Source organism: Sporisorium graminicola, chromosome SGRAM_6, assembly GCF_005498985.1.
Source record: "Sporisorium graminicola strain CBS 10092 chromosome SGRAM_6, whole genome shotgun sequence".
In the NCBI taxonomy this organism is placed as follows: domain Eukaryota; kingdom Fungi; phylum Basidiomycota; class Ustilaginomycetes; order Ustilaginales; family Ustilaginaceae; genus Sporisorium; species Sporisorium graminicola.
In genome coordinates, this window is record NC_043736.1 from 730230 (window position 1) to 751660 (window position 21431).

The 21431-nt window shown below is 58.6% G+C and overlaps 7 protein-coding genes across 7 annotated transcripts; 4 read left to right on the top strand and 3 right to left on the bottom strand.

Moving 5' to 3' along the window:
• Window positions 1–43: 43 nt before the first annotated feature.
• EX895_005390 (uncharacterized protein) lies at window positions 44–2323 on the bottom strand (the record flags this gene model as incomplete). The annotated part of the gene is made up of 1 exon (XM_029885982.1): window positions 44–2323. The coding sequence occupies one exon, from the start codon at window positions 2321–2323 to the stop codon at window positions 44–46; it is 2280 nt and encodes a 759-aa protein (XP_029737834.1).
• Window positions 2324–2702: 379 nt separating this feature from the next.
• EX895_005391 (uncharacterized protein) lies at window positions 2703–3122 on the top strand (the record flags this gene model as incomplete). The annotated part of the gene is made up of 3 exons (XM_029885983.1): window positions 2703–2719; window positions 2814–2985; window positions 3087–3122. 3 exons carry the CDS (start codon window positions 2703–2705, stop codon window positions 3120–3122), a joined length of 225 nt encoding a protein of 74 aa, XP_029737835.1.
• Window positions 3123–3401: 279 nt separating this feature from the next.
• On the bottom strand, window positions 3402–5822 carry EX895_005392 (uncharacterized protein; the record flags this gene model as incomplete). The annotated part of the gene is made up of 2 exons (XM_029885984.1): window positions 3402–5720; window positions 5811–5822. 2 exons carry the CDS (start codon window positions 5820–5822, stop codon window positions 3402–3404), a joined length of 2331 nt encoding a protein of 776 aa, XP_029737836.1.
• Window positions 5823–7681: 1859 nt separating this feature from the next.
• EX895_005393 (uncharacterized protein) lies at window positions 7682–10291 on the top strand (the record flags this gene model as incomplete). The annotated part of the gene is made up of 1 exon (XM_029885985.1): window positions 7682–10291. The coding sequence occupies one exon, from the start codon at window positions 7682–7684 to the stop codon at window positions 10289–10291; it is 2610 nt and encodes an 869-aa protein (XP_029737837.1).
• Window positions 10292–10344: 53 nt separating this feature from the next.
• Window positions 10345–11433, bottom strand: EX895_005394 (uncharacterized protein; the record flags this gene model as incomplete). The annotated part of the gene is made up of 1 exon (XM_029885986.1): window positions 10345–11433. One exon carries the CDS (start codon window positions 11431–11433, stop codon window positions 10345–10347), a length of 1089 nt encoding a protein of 362 aa, XP_029737838.1.
• Window positions 11434–16454: 5021 nt separating this feature from the next.
• On the top strand, window positions 16455–19088 carry EX895_005395 (uncharacterized protein; the record flags this gene model as incomplete). Its single annotated transcript, XM_029885987.1, has 1 exon — window positions 16455–19088. One exon carries the CDS (start codon window positions 16455–16457, stop codon window positions 19086–19088), a length of 2634 nt encoding a protein of 877 aa, XP_029737839.1.
• A 650-nt stretch (window positions 19089–19738) lies between these two features.
• EX895_005396 (uncharacterized protein) lies at window positions 19739–21372 on the top strand (the record flags this gene model as incomplete). The annotated part of the gene is made up of 3 exons (XM_029885988.1): window positions 19739–20968; window positions 21056–21210; window positions 21306–21372. The coding sequence occupies 3 exons, from the start codon at window positions 19739–19741 to the stop codon at window positions 21370–21372; spliced, it is 1452 nt and encodes a 483-aa protein (XP_029737840.1).
• Between the last annotated feature and the right edge of the window lie 59 nt (window positions 21373–21431).

Genomic DNA, 21431 nt, shown 5'->3' on the forward strand with positions numbered 1-21431 from the left:
TTCGATCAAGGTTGCGTGCTTGCGCAGAGGTGCTGATGCAAAGCTAGAGTACAAAATCCGTAAACGTACGAAGGAGAGTGTTCAACGAGCTCCCGAAGAACAGCGCGATCACCGTGCCGGTGAAGATAATGTTTGTGTAGACAAATGAAAAGTCCGGTGTTGCCAGCTCGACCAAGCGCGGCAGCGTGTAGATCCGGGTCTGCTGCGTACTCATCTTGACCTCGACTCGCCCGGTTCGCGCGCTTTCCTGCAAAGCAGCTGCCGGTGGCGGGGTGGATACTATCTTCCGAAGAACCCTCTCCCACACGGGTGCGCTGTGGGAGCCGGCCAGAGCTGCGCCCGAGAACTGCGTGCGACCCTGCGATTGTGACTGTGAGTGTTTGAGCTGTGCGCGCGGATCGACGGGCGCCAGCGGGAAGACGAGCGCCGGATTGAGGTCAAACCCACGATGCGCGTCCGGTGGGTGCCGACTGTACGCAACAAACACCTTCTTCAGCTCGATCGTCAACGTCACCCGACTCGCAGCCGGGATCCGCACCACGCTTTCCAGCACAAACGGCTTCCGTCCCGCCCCGCTCCCGCGCTCCCCCACCGTCGGCTGGTAGCTCACATCCTCCACCGGGTTCGCGTAGTCGCTGACGCTGCGAAGCAGCTCATCGTCCGCCGGCGAAGATGAGGGCAAGAACTCAACCGCCTGCGACAGCGTGTGCAGGTACGGCTGTACAAAGTAGCCGAGCGTTTCGTACCACAGCACTCTCTGCGGCACCCGTGCGTCGTCGTTGGTGAATACCACCTGGAGTAGCGTCCTCTCCTGCCCCGAGCCGATTAGCGTGCGTTCCACGCGCACCTGCCCTTTCGTACCCGCCACCGTCGAATTACCCGCAGCAGGATACGCAAAGCGCGTCTCGTGCGGCCAGCTCATCCTCACGTCCAACCCCTCACCGGATGCCGCGCTGGGGGAAGCGAGCATAGCTTGCACATCGTACAGGTACTCCCCGTCGACTGAATCGAGGTAATGTGCCCACCGTTGGCGCAGCCGCTGGTCGTAGTCGCTTTGTTCTTGTGGCGTGTCGAAGGCGAGCAAACCGGACGCTGCGAGTTCGTCCGTCACCTCGTCGAGTTCTTCGAGCGCCGGGAAGTGCGCGTATGCCTTCGAAGTGCGGCTGCTGATGGTGCGGCACTGGCGTTCGTCGCCGGGCTTGGAGCAAGTGGGAAAAGGCGGGAGCGGTTCGATTTGGTATTTTGCGCTTCCGTCCGGGTCGTTCGGTTTGAGGATACGGACGAGACTCGAGTCGGCTAACGGACATCTGCTTGTCAGCGGACGATCAAAGAGCGAGCTGATAGACCAGTCGCGAACGCTGACATCCCGGGTCACAGCAGGTGCAAAGACAGATGTAAAAGTCAGCTTCAATTGCCAGCCTCCGTCTTCTTCCCGCTGATCGGCATGTGTCGCAAGAGGCGGGAGTCGCGTAACGTGGATCGCCAGACCGTGAAAGTTGGATCTAAAGAGGGATAACGGGTTGAGAAGCGTGGCTAGACCCGCCGAATTCTTGCACGGCAAGAGCTTGAGGAATGGCGTCAAGTTTTCAGTGCATACGCCTTCGGTCGGCAGCAGAGCGTGTAGCGTTCTCGACGAGGATCCGTCTCCACCGTGCAAAGACGGGGAGTAGGCATACTTTGGCTGAACAGTGTGTCTATCGTCCAGTGCGTCCAGACTGGTACAGAACAGACCCGCCAACGCGCTGGTCAGACCTTTCCAGCTCTCGCTCGTTGCGTCCTGCGCTTGGTTGAAGCGCGCCCACAGTTCAGCACCCGATCCTACACTCTCTTCGCCCACTTTGAGCCTGCCAGCGCCGGCGGCACTGCCCCCGTCTGCGTGTGCACCGTGTGCCGAAAGCGCGCGCTGTTCATGCTCGGCATAGCTTGACCTGCGCTTGAGTGAGGTGACAGGCGACCCCCAGTCATCGTACTTCCACCTCCCCGAGTTGAGCGAAAGACGCACTTCCGAGACGCCGAAATGCTGGATAGGCTGGAGCAGCGTCCGTGGGAGCAGGCGGAAGTTGGACGTGGATGAAGCGGTGGAGGTGAGGGTGAACTCGAACGACGAGAGCACCCGACCGTCGGGAAGCGGTTTCAGGAGGAGTGTCTCGTGCAGCGACTCGGATGGGAGCAGGTCTGAAGATCGCAAATCAAATGAAGAGTCGCTGGCAAAAGTGAGTGGTGTTGTTGAAGCTGCCAGCAGTGATACGAGGAGGAGTGTGGGTAGCCATCGTCGTGTGCGCTGCAGCCGCTTGGATCGGCACAATGGTGCAGGTGGCGGCATCATGGCAATAGAGCCGGATGCAGTTGGCTGACCCATCTGTGCCGCCGTGATCAACCGTATATGGACTGTAGCGATGGAGGGAAAGAAGCGAACGAAAAGTGGATTGTGCGCATCGAAAGCAACACCAAAAAAACACCTTTCTGGTTTTTCGCGCTGTCTACAACGTGTTAGAGCGTCATTGTTTTGGATAAACGAGGAAAGTTTCGGGCGGGTTCAGGGTCTAAAAAATTCCCGAAACGTGTTCTTTTCCGCTAAACACACGACACCGAACTGCGAACTTTGCACCTCTGGTCCTCTTGCTATCATCCTCTTCTCCTTCCTTTCTCTTCCTTTCCTGCCCTTCCTACCTCCTCACAATCCGAAAGAGAACATCATCACAATGGGTAACGGCGCAAAGTGAGTCACCCTCCCGCGCTCTCCAGAACAGCATCATCTCGAGAGTTGATCTTACTAACAGCAAGTTTGCACTTCCCTCTTTCAATCACGACAGGGCACAACAGAAGCGCGAGCGCAACGCAAAGGCAGCAGGAGGCGAGGCCAAGTCGCAGAAAAAGGTCAACGAAGCCGCCAAAAACGTCATGTGCATGACGTGCCGCCAGACCTTCTTGCTCACCGTCCGCGAACCGGCGCTCCAACAGCATGCTAGCGACCGACACAACAAGGTAAGCACCCCACTGTCTCAGCTGAATCCTGCTGTCTCGAAAAGATAGACAAGTACCTGTAACAAGGCTGCTGACATTGTCTCCCGAGTGATTGCTTTCAGACCCTCGCCGAGTGCTTCCCCAACCACGGCAAGTAAACTCGTCGCCATTGCCGTCCCGACCAAGGCTCACGCTGGACAAGCCCGCTCGTTCTTGTACTCTACTGCCCGCACACACGCTGCCTAATACCACTTCTGCTTCAAGTTGATGCAAACACAGCACCCTCTCTTCTTGCTCAACTTGCATACCAGTCTCGGACTCCCACTCTCTCACCGACTCTCGCACTCATCACGCGATCCTGAAAGTGAGCAGGGGAAAGGTCCATTAGATTGCCCACGCTACATGCCGAGTGAACAACCGTTGAGTAAAAGCGAGCTTCACGCCAGGGCAGCCGAGACTTCAGCGTCTCCGAGCTTGGCATGGCTTCGCACAATAGGCGAGCCAGGTGCCGAGTTGGCATCAATCAAGCTTGGTTGCTCAGCCCCGCGTGTCAGCGGCGACGTACCAATCGACATGCCACCCAACACGTTTGCCGCTGCGTCCACGTCCTCATTTTCAAGCCCCAAGCCGCGCGCTCTGCCCCTCTGACCCACAATGTAGCTCTTGTTTGCGTTCCGCTGTTCTACGCTGCTCCTCGTTTCCAGCTCGACCGACTCGGATCGCTGCGCGCCGCTGTTGGGGCTTGCGAGCCCGTTGCCGTTGACCCCAATCTTTCCGGCCAGGTCGCGGAAGCCCAGGTTGCTGAAAGAGCTGCGACCGCCCTGTTCGAATTGCACGCTGTGCGACTTGCCATCGTCGGCGAGCATAGCGGCCTGGATCGCCTTGACGTCTTCGATCGTAGGCAGATCCAACGTTGGCGCAGGGGCCGGAGCCGGTCGCACGGGCCGACGCGGAGCTTGCTGACCCACCACAGGCGATGACGATCCGAGCATGGGCGAACCCCATCCTTCTTCGCGCTGCTTTTGCTTGCGCAACGACGCCTTGGTTTCTGGCAGTGGTGGCGAGAGCATCCCCGATACGCGGCGTGTGCTGTTGGTGGGCGTCAAATTGGCGTCGACGCTATCATTCGCATCTGCACCACCTGCAGCTTGCGTCTCGGAGGAGGCAGCGCCATTTGCGACTTCAGCTGGTACGTCTGCTGCGGCGATGAGTACCTCGACGCTCGAGTCTGCAGCGATCGAGGATTCGGAGAGGGGATGGGCTGGTCCGTCGACCGAAACTTCGCCCTCGACCTCCCTACCTACCACAAGTGGGGTACGGCTGGAGGATGCACTGGCCTCTGCATCGATCGCCTCGCCATTCTCATCGACGGCTTGCAGCGTCGGTGTCATGCCCGTCTCGCCTCCGAGCATCGAGAGATGTTGCGACTGTCGGTCGACCACCGATTGCGGCTGAGGTTGCCGTTGTGGGTGCGGGTTGCCCAGAGGCTTGCCAGGGGCCAAGCCCACCGATTCCCATAGGCGTACCGATCGATCCGCCCACGCTTCCAACACAGGCCATCCCTTGTACTCGCCAGCCAGACGAAACCCGGCAGCACCTTCGCCACCACGGTCGCCACCACCTTGGCCGGCGCCAGCTCCTCCTCCACTGAAGTAGCTTTCATAACCAATCGCATCCTCTTCATCGTCGCTGCCCATACTGGGCTCCTCGAGCGTCCAGAACTCGCCAGCTTCGAGCTCATCGGCAAACATCTGCAGGAAGCGGCCCCAGCCTCCAGCGCCTTCGCCCTTCCAGCACACGACCTTGGTGTCAAAGTCCCTGCCAAAGATGATGACTTGTCCCGGCGCTCCTCCACCCGCTGGGTGAGGGCTGAGGTCGACGCCAATGTAGTTGCCTGCGTGGTCTGTGATGAGCGGGATCCAGCCTCGGCAAGAGTACTCTGGGCGGATCCACTTGTGCGGGCAACTGGCCATGAGGTTGCGCACCTGCGGGTTGGCGGCAGTGTCGGGATCCTCATCGACGGCGCGCCAAAACTTCCACTCTTCGGCGATCTGTTCGATGCTGAGCAGCGCTGCGCCGAAGAAAAGACCATCTTGGCAAGACTGGTTGGATTCGAGCTCCTGGCCGTCGTAGATGAGGTACGACTCGCGCACACAGGTAGGCAGAGCGTAGCCGATGGTCATTTCGAGCTCGTCGAGTGCCTCTTCGGTGCAGGGCCAGTTGAGCGTATCGGAAATCTCGGGGTAGTTTTTGCGAGACCACCTGCGCACGCGGTTCCACGTGTGACGCAGCGGGGGATATGCGGTGGTAGGGACGGATCCGCCAGCAGAGACGCTGACCGAGCGGCCTGCGGACCCGGGAACGAGTGTCGAGGTGGATGCAGTAGGATACATGTTGCTGAACTCTGCAACCGAGCTGGTGGAAGTAGCCGAGACATGCTCATGGCCGTAGGGCGATGAAGCCCGTGCGATGCCCGATGCAGGCGGATACTGGCTGTCGACGGGCGAAGTGACACCGCCGTTGTTGTGATAGGCTGGGGAGGCAGGGATGGAGTTGCTGGTGCTGTAGGGAAGCGACCAGGCGTTTGCGTCGAGCGCCTGCGGAGGACCGCGACGCGACGAAGAGCCAAATCCGGAACCGAAGGCAGTGGCGCGGCGTGGGGGCGTGGATCTCGAGGCCGGGGTGGAGTTGCCCCCGAAGAAGGACGAGATCTGCGAAAAGAAAGAGGTCCCAGACATTGGCTGCGTCGGTCGTTGCTGTCGGGGCCAGCACGAAAAGGAGATGAGAATGAATCAAATTAGCTCGAAGCGCTGGATGGAAGGGTTGTAAATTTGCCTGAAACCTACCTGAGCGATCATAGGGGAGTTGTGGGATGGCGAGCCGCTGCGGTCGGAGGGTGCGTAAATGCTGGTAGAGCCAAACAAGAGCGGGGCTTATCGATGCGAACGCGGCTGCGCGCTCAGCAGCAACAATGCAAAGACTCGGATCCTTCGACGGTGATGGCAGTCCCTGAAAGTAGACTGTAGAGTGTATAAGCCGCTCGACACAAAGCTTCCAGAGATATCAGGCCTGTCCCTGACGATCGATTTGTTTCGCCGTACGCTTTTCCGAGCCGGAGTCTCGGTTGCTCTTGAATGTTCTCAAGTACGTGACCGGTGTCGAGGTAGTACAGAGTACGTCGCAGAGATTGTCGGTGATGGCGATCAAGAAGACGAGCGAGGATGACTGCGGTCGAGGCTCGAGCGTATACGAGAACGAAAAGGAGTAACCAAACGAAGCTGACCGACCGACCGTATGCGCAACGTCACGAAGAGTAGCTATGGGGTAGCAGTCGGAGGTGTCGAATGGGTGCAGTCAGAAGTCGCCGCTGCTGGAAGCAATCGGAAGTCGATGAACAAGCGAATGAGAGACGGAGAGGGAGAGGGAGAAGGAGAGAGAGGGAGGGAGATGAAGAGAGGAGCCATAGAGAAAGCAAGGGTCACGTTGCCTGCTGCTGCCAGAAACACACACACGCAGCGCAGCGAAAAGGCACAACGCTCATCACACTTTCGATATGCGGGTCGCAAGTCACTTTGTTTGCAACGCTCGCTGGCTGGCTGGCTGTCTGGCCGGCCGGTTGGCCCTTTGCTGGATTTTCGGCGGTCCATGCTCTTCAGCTCCAGAATCGAAAATTAACAGCACCACCAGCAGGAGCACACGGCAGCGCACGCGTGTTTCTGTCTGAATGCGGGCGCGATTTCTACAGAGAGAACGGCGCTCGGAGACCCAAATAAAAAATGGCAGGAAGCTGTCGTCTTCCTTCCGAGGGGCGGCGCCAACAGAGGCTCAAAAAAGGGCGGCCAACAGCAAAAGCAGACAGACGGGACGACGAGCAATTCCCACTTGGCCGACTTGCTGCCCGAGCTTTGCACATCGATCAAGACCAGGCTCCGAAGGCTCGCTAGGCTATCAACGCCTTCGTTTGGGATCACTGAGGCGGTGCTTGCTCAATCAAAGGAGCCAGCAGGAAAAGAAGGCGCGGCCGGATTTCCGTTGCTGAAGAACCGGTCTTAGACCAGAGACAAACAGCGAGGCAGCAGAGTCGATAGTAGTTACAGTTGCGCCACGTCGAGGACGCGAGCTTCGAGAGGCAAACAGGAAATTGCAGTGAGCTCTCTATGTCAACGTTGAGTTTGCTTGCTGCGAGTGCAGGGATCGACGCCGGTTGCAGCAGACTCGCATGCAGACGAGAATGTGTTGCTGTAAGGTGAGCTGTTTGATTTGCAGTCAGACGTCCTCCTTTCGTGCTCTTGACTGCAGTGCAACACCGAGACCAAGGCAACGTAAATCATGGAAGGACCCTTCGCATTTTTTCGACGCCGAGGCATTTCCTTCTCAGCCTCGGAAGACTTGTTCGAGCCACAGATCACCCTTTCAATGCCGAGTGTGTGGAAGAGAGCCCGCATGCGATTTGCTTGGATCTCGCATCGGCTTTTGACTAAAGAGTGGCTGCCGGTCGCATCGGGCTTTCTAGCCTGTCGTCGATTTCGCCTTCTTCACCGTCGACCTCAAGCTCAGCGTGAGACTGCAGATCTAACAAACTGGAGCATCGCTCTGCACAGGCCAAGCCGGAATAGTTCCCAGCTTGTCCTCCACGTTGACCTGGGCCAATTGTGATCCTCCTCCCACCGTTCCACCTATCGCATTCCCAACGGATCACGACAGTGTTGCAACCACCATGAAGCACGTCGGTGGAACACGGCGAAGAGCAGGTCTCCGAGCCTGGGCAGTCATCGTAGCAACTTCTTTGTTACTCCTGCTCGTTCTGAACCACCAGCGTGCTCATGCACTCGAGGACGACGGCTTTGACGACGACGACGACATCGACACCGAAGACCAGATCGCACTGAACCTGCCACCCGAGGTGGAGCAAGCTCGAGCACTCGCTGACTCTTCCTTGCTGTGGGGCACCTATCGTCCGCAGATCTACTTTGGTTTACGACCTCGTCTACCCGAATCCTTGCTCACCGGTCTCGCCTGGTTCAGCCTGCAAGATTACTCTGGTTTTCAGCGCATCCGTCATCAGTGCAGCGATCAAGATGGTATGAAGGGCTTCACATGGAAGTTCCACGATGGACGCGAATTTGGTATTCAGGAGATCAACGACAACGAGAACAATTACCGCCTCGAGACCAGCTTCCTCAAGGTCGACACGGCCAACAAGAATGGAGGCAGCTGGGGCGCTCGCATCTCGGGGACCATCATGGACCCCACAAAGCCCGCATCGCTCACCACGTTCTGGTACACGGCCATCGAGAGTCTCGCTAGCACGCTGGGTCTCGAAACCGACCTGGAGCAGGGCCAAGGCATCGAGCGCGATCAGATCGTCCGTCTCTCTGGCTCAGTCCCTGGCCTCGGCGAATTTGTTCTCCGTATCGAAGAGCCGGACGCTGCTCACGGCAATGCTAACATCGACGGAAACCAATTCATCACTCACCCCGCCGGATCCGCCAATGCCGACGACTACGCTCAGACTGTTGGCAAGTCGCATGTGTTTGGTAGGCGCGTCCCTGTTGACTCGGTGTGGAAGTCCAAAGAGGTCATCCAAGGCGACCTCATGATTCGCTTGCAAGAAGCTGCGCAGACGTATGGCAAGGAAAACATGCCAGATCCTGCCCTCACCCTCCAACTCTCCGATCAGGTCGCACCGGACTCCACCATCTTTGCCGTCCAGAAATCCTTCACTGGCAACTTTACCTTTGACGTCTTTTACGACAGTGCCACGACTCCCAAGGGTGAGCGCCTCTCGTCGGCGGGTCTGACTCAAGCTCTCACAGCCTCTCGCCAGGCCTACGACGAGCGATTCGAGCGTGCGCTCCGTCTCGGATCCCAGAATTACTCGGCGCAGCAGATCGAGTTTGCACGTGACCTCACCTCGTCCATCACAGGCGGCATCGGTTTCTATCACGGCTCGGCTATCGTCGATCGCTCCTTCCGCCACGAGTACGACTCCGAGACCGGCTCGGGCGTTTACGATCCAGAAGTGCATGGTCAGGCTAACCCGCAGCCCACCGAGCCGGAACAGCTCTTCACTGCAACGCCGTGCAGAAACATCTTTCCACGCGGGTTTTACTGGGATGAAGGGTTCCATTTGGCCCACATTGGCGCGTGGGACAACGACCTGAGCCTCGATATCTTGAGGAGTTGGGTCAGGCTGATCGATCAAGATGGTTGGGTGGCTCGCGAGCAGATCCTTGGCGACGAGGCTAGGTCTCGCGTGCCTGAAGGGTTCCAAACCCAGTACCCGCAATATGGCAATCCGCCCACGCTCATCTTAGCTGTCAGCGCATACGTCGACCGTCTCGTGGGGCGCATCGAAAAGGCGGGACTCACCGCCGCAACCCTTGGCAACCAGCAAGCCTTGGTCGACTTTGAAGCTCTCGACGAAGCGCCCATCTCGGAAAAGATGCTGGCCTCCACGGCACTGGGCCAAGCTTTCCTGGGCGAAATCTATCCGAAGCTGCGTCGCCACTATCGCTGGTTCCGCCGTACGCAGCGCGGAGAGATTCGCGAGTGGGATCGCGAGGCGACTTCGAAGCACGAGGCGTACCGATGGCGCGGTCGCACCAAGGAGCACGTCTTGACGAGTGGCCTCGACGATTATCCACGTGCTCCTGTTGCCCACACGGGCGAGCTGCACGTGGACCTGCACTCGTGGATGGGTTTATTCGCTGATACCATGGCCAAGATCGCACGCGTACTCGACAAGGAAGATGACGTCGAAGAATACCAAGGCCATCATTCTGACATTGTCGCTAATCTGGACGACTTGCACTGGAGCGAAGAGAACAAGATGTACTGTGATGCCAGCGTCGACGAGCATGATCAGTCGTACCACGTCTGCCACGCCGGCTACGTCTCCCTGTTCCCTTTCATGCTCGAACTGCTCCCGCCGGACTCGCCCAACCTGGGACACGTGCTGGACCTTCTTTCGGACCCGGATCAGCTCTGGTCGCCCTACGGCATTCGATCGCTCAGCCCCAAAGATGAGTTCTTTGGCCAGGGCGACAACTACTGGCGCGGGCCCATCTGGGTTCACATGAGCTACCTCAGCCTGCGTGCACTTCGCAACAGGTACGCCACCACGTCGGGCCCACATCAGGCCAAGGCACAGGAGATCTACCAAAAGCTCAGAGACAATGTCGTTCAAAACACGTTCAACGAGTACGCCAGAACGGGCTATGTGTTTGAACAGTACAACCCTACCGACGGACACGGGCAGAGAGGATATCCTTTCACAGGCTGGTCCAGCACAGTCGCCCTGATGATGGCCGAGATCTTCCCATGATCGATGCGCAATAGTGTTGCAGATGTAGAACGAAACACAAACTGAACATCCAATTAGAACACTTCCACCTCGACCGCGTATCCGCACTGTGTACATCTCTGAACCGCCTTGCCCCTCTCTTCGGCCTCTTCCCATTCGTGAACGTGCTCCTCGTCCTTCCGTCTCTGCCAGACATTGTCCCTCGTTCGCTTTCGCAGATCTGCCAGACCTTGTTGGAACTTCTTCCCCCTCTTCTTGGCCTTCTCCTCCTCCCTCCTCTCAAACTCTGCATCCAGCCCTGCTTCTGAGCCCCACTTGCCGGGCCCGAACGCAAACTCCTCGACCTGCTTGCGGCAGAACAGCATCATGTTGGAATACGTCGCCTTGTGCGGGTTTGCCTTGAGCAGATGCGGCAGCAGCTCTTCATCCTTGAGCTCGGCATCCGTCAACAGGTAATCTTCCTTTACCTCGGTTTTGGTGAGCAGCGAGTAGAGTTCGGGCTTCTCGCGCTCGCACTTGCGACAGACGTGGATGCCAAAGACCCGCTTGAACGGGTGGTCGACGATCTCGGGGCTGCCGCAGCTCTCGCACGTCGGTCGCGTTTGCAGATCGAGCGAGATGCCCGGTTCGGCGTATTCGCGCATCCGCTGCTTCTCGCGCTCCTTCTCCTTTCGCAGATCGTCCAACGTCTTGCGTGTTGCGACGGGGTCTTCATCGTCGATCAGGAAACCACCCTTGCTGTTGTGAAGCTTGGACAGGTCGAATTCGATGTAGTCACCTAGGGATTTGTCTCGCTGCAGTGGAATCTCTCCGTCGTCCACCTTGCGTGTGCGCGCGACGTTGCCTTTGCTTCCGACCACTTTGAGCTGCGCCGGATCGAGTTGTGCATTGCGACTGGTGGCGGGAACCGTGCGAAGGTTGGCATTGGGCCCGATCGAGGGCACGCTTGCTTCGGCTTGATGTGGATTGTTCGAGGTCGAATTGCTTTGTTGGGTGGCGGCGTTGCTGTTCCTGCTAGTGAGGAGCGTTCGAGGTCGGCGTGCCCTTGCCTGCAGGCGCAAGCGTGCTCGGGCTCGAAACCTGTTCTCCTGGATGGCCCAGGCTCGGTCGGCTGCATCCATGTCGTCGATCGTCATGGCTGAGCTGGATGCGACGGCCGACATCTTCGTAAAGAGGTCCTCAAGGAGGCAAAAAGCTCGACGATGATATGCAAGGATGGAGAGGTGAAGAGGAAAGGTGTCAGCTCGGACGAACAGCTCTAAGAAGTGGAGGCTGAGCTGCGCTTTCTGAAGTTCGCCGGTATATTTTCGTGTCGAGATGTTAGAATAAAAAAGTTAACAGGTGTAGAAAGAGACAGACCGAACGAACGAACAGCGGAGCACGGCCCGTTCGCCTGCGGTCTGATTCTGGCAGCACACTCGCAGTGTCTGTCTTCAGGTTCTCCTTGACCGCAGTTCAGTCAGGGCCGCTGCGTTACATGGCGGTGCATAGGTCGCTGCCTCTCGAAGTGACAGCTGTAACGGCCGTCTCTCAGCAGAGGAAAGACAGGCTCACGATGGCGTCTGTCAAGAGCGCGGGAATAGGCATCGGAGCCGCCACGTCAGGCTGGCCAAGTGAGTACGAAATTGCAGTCGCCAAATCGCGAAGATGATGTGACGCTGCTAAGCCGCTAGCTAGAAATTCGCGTCTTCTTACGACGTGGCCCGGGAGTCCAAACGAGAACCTCAACAGACTGCTCTCCTGTGGCAGAAACTCGCTCACTCGCCCGGCGCTTGGATCTCCGCACGACGGCATCGCAACAATCTGTGATTCTGAAAGGCTGTCTCTTGCTGACTCTTTCTCTCCCTCCCTCCATACTTCATCATCACCACTAGCGCTCGCGCACACAAGGACGATTCAACAGACAGGAGATCACGGTCCTCGTTCTGATCTGCTTCGCTTTCATACGGAAAACGATCGTTGCTCCTTCAGAAACGCACCTCCTCGAACCGCCTCTTCATGACTGGCTAACCCCTCGAAGCCTCCTTCATCGCCCAACATGAGCAGCTCGCCACCGCCTCACTCAGCTACTGAGGCAGTGACAATCGAACCTTCACACTCCACAGAAGCCTCGACCACAGCTACAGCACCGGACACAACTACAGACAAGGCCGCCGCTGCTGCTACGACCACCCTCCAACCACCTACCGCAGCTCCATTCAAAAAGGGTCACGCTCCCAAACCCAGTGTTGGGATCGCCGCATCTCTGTTCGGCTCTGCGGGCGACGATGACCCCTTCTCCAGCATTGCTGCCACCAACGGCTCCTTGTCTCTCGGACAGCTCGACGAAGCCGAAGAAGAGCCGTCAGACCTGTTCGGCTCGTCCGGTGCAGCCAACACTGCCAGCCACGCCAACAATCATACGAACGGCGTCTCATCTGCTGTTGATCCCGTCTCCTCTCTCTTTGGTGCCGATGCCGATCCAGCATCTTCGGAAGTCGCTCAGCTTTCCACTGCGCCATCGACAGAGGGACTGACGGTGCCCATCACCGACGGCAAGACGAGCGGACCTTCATCAGGCCCTGCTTCCCCGGGCGCTCTGTTTAGCGACTCGAGCTATCAGGATGATTGGCTTGCCTCGGGAGCGGATGGAACTACTCCGCCTGCCGCTGCACAAGTGAATGGAGAGGGCGTAACACCGCAGCACGCCGATCCCTTTGGCGCGGCAGATGGTGGCCAGGGCTCCTTGTCTTGGCTCCATCAGCAAGACTCAGATCCATTGGCTGCTCCGGAGACACAGCCGCAGTACGATGCGTATGGCCGACCTGTCGAATCCGTAGAGTCCGAGATCGTAGGGTACGATCAACAGACCTATGACCACCTACACCAGCACCATCATGGCTACGACTATAGTCAGCAGCAATCAGACTACGGCTACGATCAGCAGCAGCAGCAGCCGCAAACGTACGACTATGCACAGCAGCAGGTGGACTATGGTCAAGAAGAAAATTACGACTATCAGCAGCAAGGACATGACTATCAGCAGCAAGGCTACGACCAGCAGCAGAGCTACGACCAGCAGCAGAGCTACGACCAGCAGCAGAGCTACGACCAGCAGCAGAGCTACAATCAGCAAGGATATGACCAGCAAGGCTACGATGCACAAGGCTACGATGCACAAGGCTACGATGCACAAGGCTACGACGCACAAGGCTACGACCAATCAATTAACGCACAGCACGATTACACACAGCAAGGCGACGAGCAGCAGCAGCAGCCGCAAGCAAACGGGCAGCATGATCCTAGTGAGCGCAGTTACGACGCCCATGAGTACGCCGGCTACGCTCCAGTCGATCCTTATGCGCCTGCTGCCTCTGCGGACGGCACGAATGAGCTCGCTGAGCAAGGCTATGATCCGTATTCGCATGCAGCTGATCACGCACAACAAGCAAGTGCGCAACACTCTAACGGCCACGGCGACTATGGTCAGGATCAGGGCTACAGCTACAACGCTGCTCCAGCTGGTCGATCGTACAACGCGGGCACGGGCTACCATCAGCAGAGTTCGCAGGATCAGTATGGTGCTGCTATTTACGACCAGAACGACTCCACCACCTACTCTGCGTACGGCAGCAACGATTATGCGCCTCACAACAGCACACAGCAGCAGCAATCACCCTCCGACACGTATGTACCGCATCGAACTCAGGCATATGGTTCGTACGCCCCGCCCTCGCAGCCGCAGGCATGGTCGGATCAGAACAATGTCTACGGTGCAGAGGCCGCCGTGCACTCCCAAACACCCAGCTATGACGCGGGTGCGTATGGATCCAGTCACCGTCATGACCCAAGCTCCCAAAACCAAAGCATCGCACGCGCTCCCAGTCCGTACGACCCACCCGCACCGACGACTGCCAGCACCACCTCGAGCTATGATGCCGCACCTCCCTCGTCCTCTGTCCAAGCTGCGAGTCTTCCACCACCCCCGCCTAAAGGTCCATCGCAGGGTCCACCTCGAGGTCCTCCTAGGGGTTCCTCTCGATCCGCGTCGCGCAACGCTCAGAATGCCAGCACCTCCTCATCGTCTTCTGCCCCGCCCGGGCGACACCCGCAAGCCCTCTCGCTCGAACAAGAAAGTCAACAGGAGCCGACGCCTGCGGCGTCGAGCGGCGCAGAGACGCCGCGAAAGCAGCCGCAACCTTCGCTGGGATCAACAGACACCCCGCCCAATACATACAGACTTTCCTCTTCCGCATGGATCGACTCGCTCGAGCAGGCTGCCGCTACTCCTCCTGCTTTCAACACCGGCGAGGAGTCTCTGCCGACGCTGACGGTCACCGACGAATCTGAGCGCGGCTCTAGCCCGATTGGAGACATTGATCTGAACCAGACGGAGATGCGCGAAGCTGTCGATCACGCATCTGGCGACGAGCCTCTCAGCACTGTTGACGAGGCGGCTAGTGCATTTGACCGGCTCGATTTGGACCGAGACCAACATAACGAAGCGGGTCAAGGCTCGAGCCATGCGAATGTATTCGTTGAAGAAGACGCAGCTACGCCTGGCGCACCATCGCACAACTACAGCTATGGCGCAGACTCTGGCTCTAGGGAAGACACCCAGTACGACCCAGAAGACGCACATGACTATACTCAAGCCTATACCGCTCAGCAGAATTCTGCTTGGAACAACTGGAATGAAGACGGCGCCGAGCAAGCAACTTCGACGTTAACGCACGATCCTTACGGACCGACTGATGAGCAGCAACCGCATGCTAGCTCGGATGAGCCAGCCCAGCCATACGGAGACTACAGCGGTCATGCTCACGGCTCAACTCAGTACGCAGATGACGATATATATGGCCCGTCTGCAGATGCCTACGGAGGTGCCCCCGAGGCTGATGCACCGGGTGAAGAGGAGCCTGAAGCGAAGACGCCCCTGGCCGCTCGCGACGAGCGAGGCGGCTGGCTTGGCGCGTCGTCGACGGAGTACGGCAACGACACTGTGCAAGATCTTTATAGCCCAGCAGCGATGTCCAGCAACGCGTTTGCCTCGCACTCAGACAATGCTGCCGCATCGCACACCAGCTACGATCCCTACGGCCCGTCTTCCCACAGTAACTACGGTTCGTATTCTGCTGCCGAAGAAAAGTATCCCCAGGACCAACGAGAGCTCCCGTCCAGCATCGATGGAGCATACGTCCGACCCGACCAGCTCCATCAACCGTCTGACGAGGGTAACTACTTCGACGTGCATAATCGTGCAGGTTCGCCGCAGCAGTATACCTATGGCAACACGTACGGAATGCCTGCCTCCCCATACGAATCACATGGTCAGTATGCGGCCGGTGCGGCCGAAGCCGGACAGGGTGCACACAGTGAAAATGATGGGAAGGGCACCTCTGAGGCGAGCGCAGACATGCTGCAGACAATGCGCAGCGCCACCATCCCAATCGCTAGTTTTGGTATTGGTGGCAAGCTGGTCAATTACTTCCCCACCTCGCGCGGCTCTTCGGTCGTAGACGCAGCTGAAGGCGCTGGCAATGCAGGAGGCGTTTACGGCTCGTATGCATACAACGCCTCTGGCTGCCCGACGCAAGTCAGCATCCAGGCGCTGTCGTCGCTCGTGCCATCGTCTGCATATGCAACGGCGTTCGATCCCCTGACCTTCCCAGGTCCCGTCTTCGAGGGCGCCACGGGCACCAACGCGCTCTCGCGAGCCACGGGCGCTGCGTCGGCCATCAAGAGCAAGAAGGCGGTATTGATCAAACACCTCGATGAGCGCATCCAGGACCTGTCTGCTGGCGTCGGATATCTGCGTCGACGACCGTCATTCTCGGGCTCGTCGGCAGGCGGTAAGCCGGTCACGCCAGCTGCGACCGCGCAAGACGGCGAGCTCGAGGCGCGCAGGACGGAAGACAAGGTATTGCTGCTCCGACTGCTCCGACTTCTCGTCGAGCATGACGGCCAGACGAGCTCGACTGCTTTCGAGCAAGGCGTGCGATCTCTGATCGTAGCGCCTGACACGCAGCAATCCGCTTCCTCGGGACCATTTGCCATGTCCGTGACTTCCACATCGCAAGAAGACGATACAGAGGGCAGCCTCGTCACGTCGCACGAGCTGCACACCGGCTTCTTGCAAAAGGTACAAGGCATGTTACTGCGCGGTGAACGGCGACAAGCCGTCGACTACGCTGTGGCTCAAAGGATGTGGGCGCACGCTATGACCATCGCCAGCTGCGTCGACAAGGAATGCTGGAAGGAGGTGGTGAGCGAGTTCATCGAGCACGAGGTAGGCGCGGCCGAAGCATCGCTCGCCGGCCAGGGGCAGGGCGATCTGCAGGGACTCAAGGTGGCCTACAACGTCTTTTCGGGCCAAGACCCCGTGTCGATCTTTGACCTGTTCCGCACCAAGACGCAGCTTGGCCAGATGGGCGGTCTGCAGCCTGCGCCCGTAGAGTCGACGTCAACGTCAGCAGCGCCCCCGAGCTGGAAGGAGTCGGCGGCCATTGTAGCCAGCAACCGTAGTACCAGCGACTCGGCTGCCTTGACCGCTATTGGCGATGGGCTCTGCACCCGTGGTCTGCTCGAGGCGGCGCACTTTTGCTACCTTTTGTCGCCTCAGACCTCGCCCATCGGTGGTGCAGACACGAACGGGGCTCGCTTCACGCTGCTTGGACTGTCCAGCCCCAAGACGTCCGCCACCTTTGTCCAAGACTTGGACGGCATCCTGATGACGGAGGTGCTCGAGTTCGCCCAAGGGCTCGTACCGGCTGTCAAAGGCCAGGAACCGTTCCCGGGTATTCCGCACCTGCAAGCCTACAAGCTCGTGTACGCTCAGCAGCTTGCTGACCTAGGCGAGGTGGGGAAGGCGCAACGATACTGCGAGGCCATCGCACAGTGTCTCAAACAGTGCAAGTCGTCGCCGTACCTCCACTCGACGCTGCTGTTGCAGTCCAAGCAGCTATCTGATCGACTCGTCGGCGCACCACACGCGGGTGCGGGCGGCAACTGGGTGTCGCGCAAGATGCAGCGACCCACGCTCGACGGCGTGTGGGGAGCGCTCGAGGGTCGCTTCACCAAGTTTATTGCTGGGGAAGACGGAGCGGTGGAAGCCGATTCCCCGAACAAGAACAGCAAGGGCTCGGTTTCGTCGAGCATCGGTCCGTTTTCGCACTACAGTGCCATTACTCCCGATGCGGCCTCAGGAGGCATGACGAGGCAGCCGTCCTTCAACGAGCTACGCACGGGATCGCCCAGCGGACTGACGTCGCGCTCTGGCTCGGCGATGGACTTCCGCAATGCTACCAAGCGCGCCGCCTCACCGAAGCACCGCTCATCTACAGCGCTGTCCATGCGCCCATTGAATTCGGATCCGTACAGCGATTGGCCGCAACCAAAGGCGGCCGGCCATGGCAACGGCAGCGAAGCCGCCAGCAACTACGACCGAGACAGCGTGAGATCGAGCACCGAGGCGCCAAGAAACGCATACGGCTACGGTGCTAGTCTGCATGCTGGCTCGCAGCAAGGGCATGGCCCAGGTCACGCGTTCTCGAGGGCTTCCTCAGCGTATGATGGTCCAGCAGAGACGAGCTTTGCTTCGGACATGGCACCGTGGCAGACCAATGCTGGTCAGGGCGCACGCGACGCAGACAGCTCTCGTCGACCGAGCACGGATGCTGCGGGCACCCCTGCTAGCTCGGAGGCTGGGTACGGCGGCTACGGCGGCAGCACTTACAGTGGATACGGTGACACGTACGGCGACGCTCGAGAAGCAGAGACGGGTGGCGAGGAACAAGGCGATGCCGGTGGCTACTCAGCTTCTAGTCAGGCTCCATTTTACGGCTACGATCCTCACGGAGCGCAAAAGCCGCAGTTTGTCAGCAACGTCGACGCTGCCGGCACTCTCGAAGGTGGAGAGGATGGCGGATTCATCTCGCCTTTCGATGCACTTTCATCCGACAGTCGAACTCCACAACCCCAGTCGCAAGGCAATCAGTATGCGGCTTCGTATGGTCGCAACAACACCGAGGAGGAAGACGACGACGATGATGACCTCGGATTTGGCAACTCGAGCAGTCGCAGCAAGGCCCGCCATGCGGGTGGCACAGGCGAAGAAGGAGGCTCCGGGACGGGCGATGGGGGCGTCGCAAATTCTGCTGCTACCAGCTCTCTCAAGCCAAGTGATGCCAACGGCAAGAAGGACGACGCCGCCAGCAGTGCCGGTGGCAATGAAGAGAAGAAGCCGGAACTCAAGACATCGCCGTCATGGTTCGGTCGACTGTGGGGTCGTAGTCCAAGCACGGATAGCGCCGCACAAGCGCAGGCCAAGGCCAAGAAGGCGCATCTAGGCGAAGAGACGAGCTTTGTCTACGACAAGGAGCTCAAGCGTTGGGTCAACAAGAAAGTAGGCGACAGCGGAAACGCAGCCAGCACGCCCCCACCACCACCGCCGCGAGCCCAATCGGCGAGCCCGGCTTCGCAACCAGACCGCAGCTCGGGCACGACGAGTGCGCCGCCCATGCGTGGACCTCCATCGGGCAGCTTTACGATGGGTCGATCGACGCCTCCGATCAGTGAGGGAAGCGACGAGGGCAGTTCCGGTCTGGTCCCCAGCCGGGGGCCGCCGGGTATGGGCAGTCTGACGAGGGCGAGAAGCAACCTTGCGGATCACTCGATGCCTCCCGCTTCACAGCCACCGAGTGGTGCGGCGATTCGAGGATCTGGTTCATCGACGCCAGCAACAGGGATGGGATCGCCTCCTCCACCGCCGCCGGGAGGATCCAGGACGGGAACGGTCAAGAAGAGGCCGATCAAGAGTCGCTACGTCGTGGTGGATTGAGAGCGGCACCCGTCGCAGTCCGAGCTTTTTGTACTTCACAACACGACTTTGTGTTCAATGGACTTCTGTTCAGTTTGCCGTTCCAGGCGGTGCTGTTGTAATCAAATTCGTGTGAAAGAGTGATTCAGTATGTCGCCAGGAAAGACGTGGGTATATGCTATGGCGTTCTCCCCCCACACACGCTCGTCTCTGTCGGTGCGGCATGAATCGGATCAGAACGCTGACAGAGTCATGGAACGGCATAATCGCAGTGTCCCTGTGCGAGATATGCATGCCTGCAGCTCGATATTCCGTCAGCTCCGCTCCAAAATAAATAAACTCCAGTTGCAATGGCAGTCTCCAGCGGATTTGGATTTTTATCCAGCGCTGTGCCGCGCCGCGCCGCGCCTTGACCAAGCCCTTGTGACCCTTTGCACTCCATTCACTCACAGACCTCCATCTCCACCGTCTCTTACTCTCGCCAGTCATCAGCAGTATCAAGAGCACTTACTCAGCATCATCAACGGTGTCAGTCAGGCACAGTGTCTACTTCGATCTATCAAGGCGCCCACCCATTGCGCTTTGGATTGCTTCTTGCTTCACCTTTCCGGAACTGTGCGACTGCTTCCTGATTCAATCCTTCATCGGCCACGCAGCTGGTGATTGTCACAATGGAGGCGGTGCAAAAGTCGCTCGAACAGGTCGCCAAGCGCACACCCGGCCTGCACTCCAATTCGTCCTCTGCAAAAGCAGCCGCAACGCAACCCTCGGTGCATGACTCGATCGACAAACTCATCGCTCAGGTCGAGGCCGCCAAGGCCGCCATCTCCAACTCTGCCTCGTCGTCTTCGCCACCCAATCCAGCCGTCCTTCTTGCTGAGCTCAAGTCGTCGGCCGAAACAGCACAAAAGTCGATCCTGGACCGTCAGAAAGAGTTCCACGCCGCGCTCTCCAAATCCACCAAGGCGCTCGAAAAGAAATTCCCGATCCCCATCGATGGTGTTGCCGACCCTTCCCTGTTCACATCGGCGGAAGCACAGAATGCACTCGAACGTGTTATCTTCAATCATCTCCAGCGTAACGGCGATTGGTCGACCAGCTACAAGTTTGCATCCGAAGCGAAGCTGCCGCTCTCTCCGCAGACGGAAGGGTTGTTTGTTCAGCTGCATACCGTCGTCGCTGCCATGGCTCGAGGCGATCTGCGGCCCGCCATCCGCTGGGCCGAGCAGGAGCGAGGCTGGCTCAATGCGAGGAAGAGTGACTTGGAGTTTGCGCTGCACAGGAGCCAGTTTATTCGCATCGCAGCGGGAGCCATCCTGCCAGGAAGCGACGAGGCGTTGGCCAACCGAGACCCGGACGGCGAAAACGTCGAGATGATGAGTGCATCCATTGATCAGCTCAACTCTGCTTCGGCACTGTCAGATCCGAGCCTTGCGTCAGCGTCAGCAGTGGCAACAGCGGCAGCAACCGATCTGCCCCACGCCACCGTAGCGCACACCAACGTTGGACGAGCCCTTGCTTACGGTCGTGAGCATTTCCAACCTTTCCGCACCACCCACTTGGCAGAGATCCAGCGACTTTTCACACTGCTCGCTTTCCTGCCTGCCTTTATTCCGGCACAAGCATACGGTCCGGAAGGTTTGGATTCGGTACCCGTCGAGCATCTGGTTCTCACCGTACCCCTCGTCTACCGTCCGCTGCTGGAGGCCAGTTTGGTCCACGCACCGCTGCTCGAGCCCTTGTTCAAGCTCGAGTTTTGCGCGCGAAATCAGATTGCCAAGGATGCACCCTTGGCCATAGGTGTGGAAGTGGGTGCGGGAGGGGCACTCAACAAGATCATCAAGGTCAAGGCGGTGATGAAGGAGAGAGGCAACGAGTGGAGTCAGGCTGATGAGTTGCCTGTAAGTGCTAACTCATAGACTCTGAGCCCTGGCGCGTCCGAAGTGATACTGACCAACGTGATGATACGCTTGCTTTCTGTCTGCTAGATTGAGATCCCTTTGCCGACACGGTTGCGCTTCCATTCGATCTTTGCATGTCCCGTGTCAAAGGAGCAGGGCACCGAACAGAATCCGCCCATGATGCTGGCGTGCGGACACGTGCTCTGCTTAGAGACGCTCACGAGGCTGGCCAAAGGCAATGGGTAAGTTGGGTGTTCTTGACCAAAGATCATGAGGGTGATGACCTTGGAGAGTTGCTGACGTCTGGTGAACGGTCTTCTTTGCTCCAAACCCACAGCCGCTTCAAGTGTCCATACTGCCCAACCGAGAGCAATCTCAACCAGGCAATTCGGGTCTATTTCTGAGTATCGCTGCTCTTGTCGCTTTCTGTTATGCTGTTGACTCTGCTCGCCGCCGGGTCGAG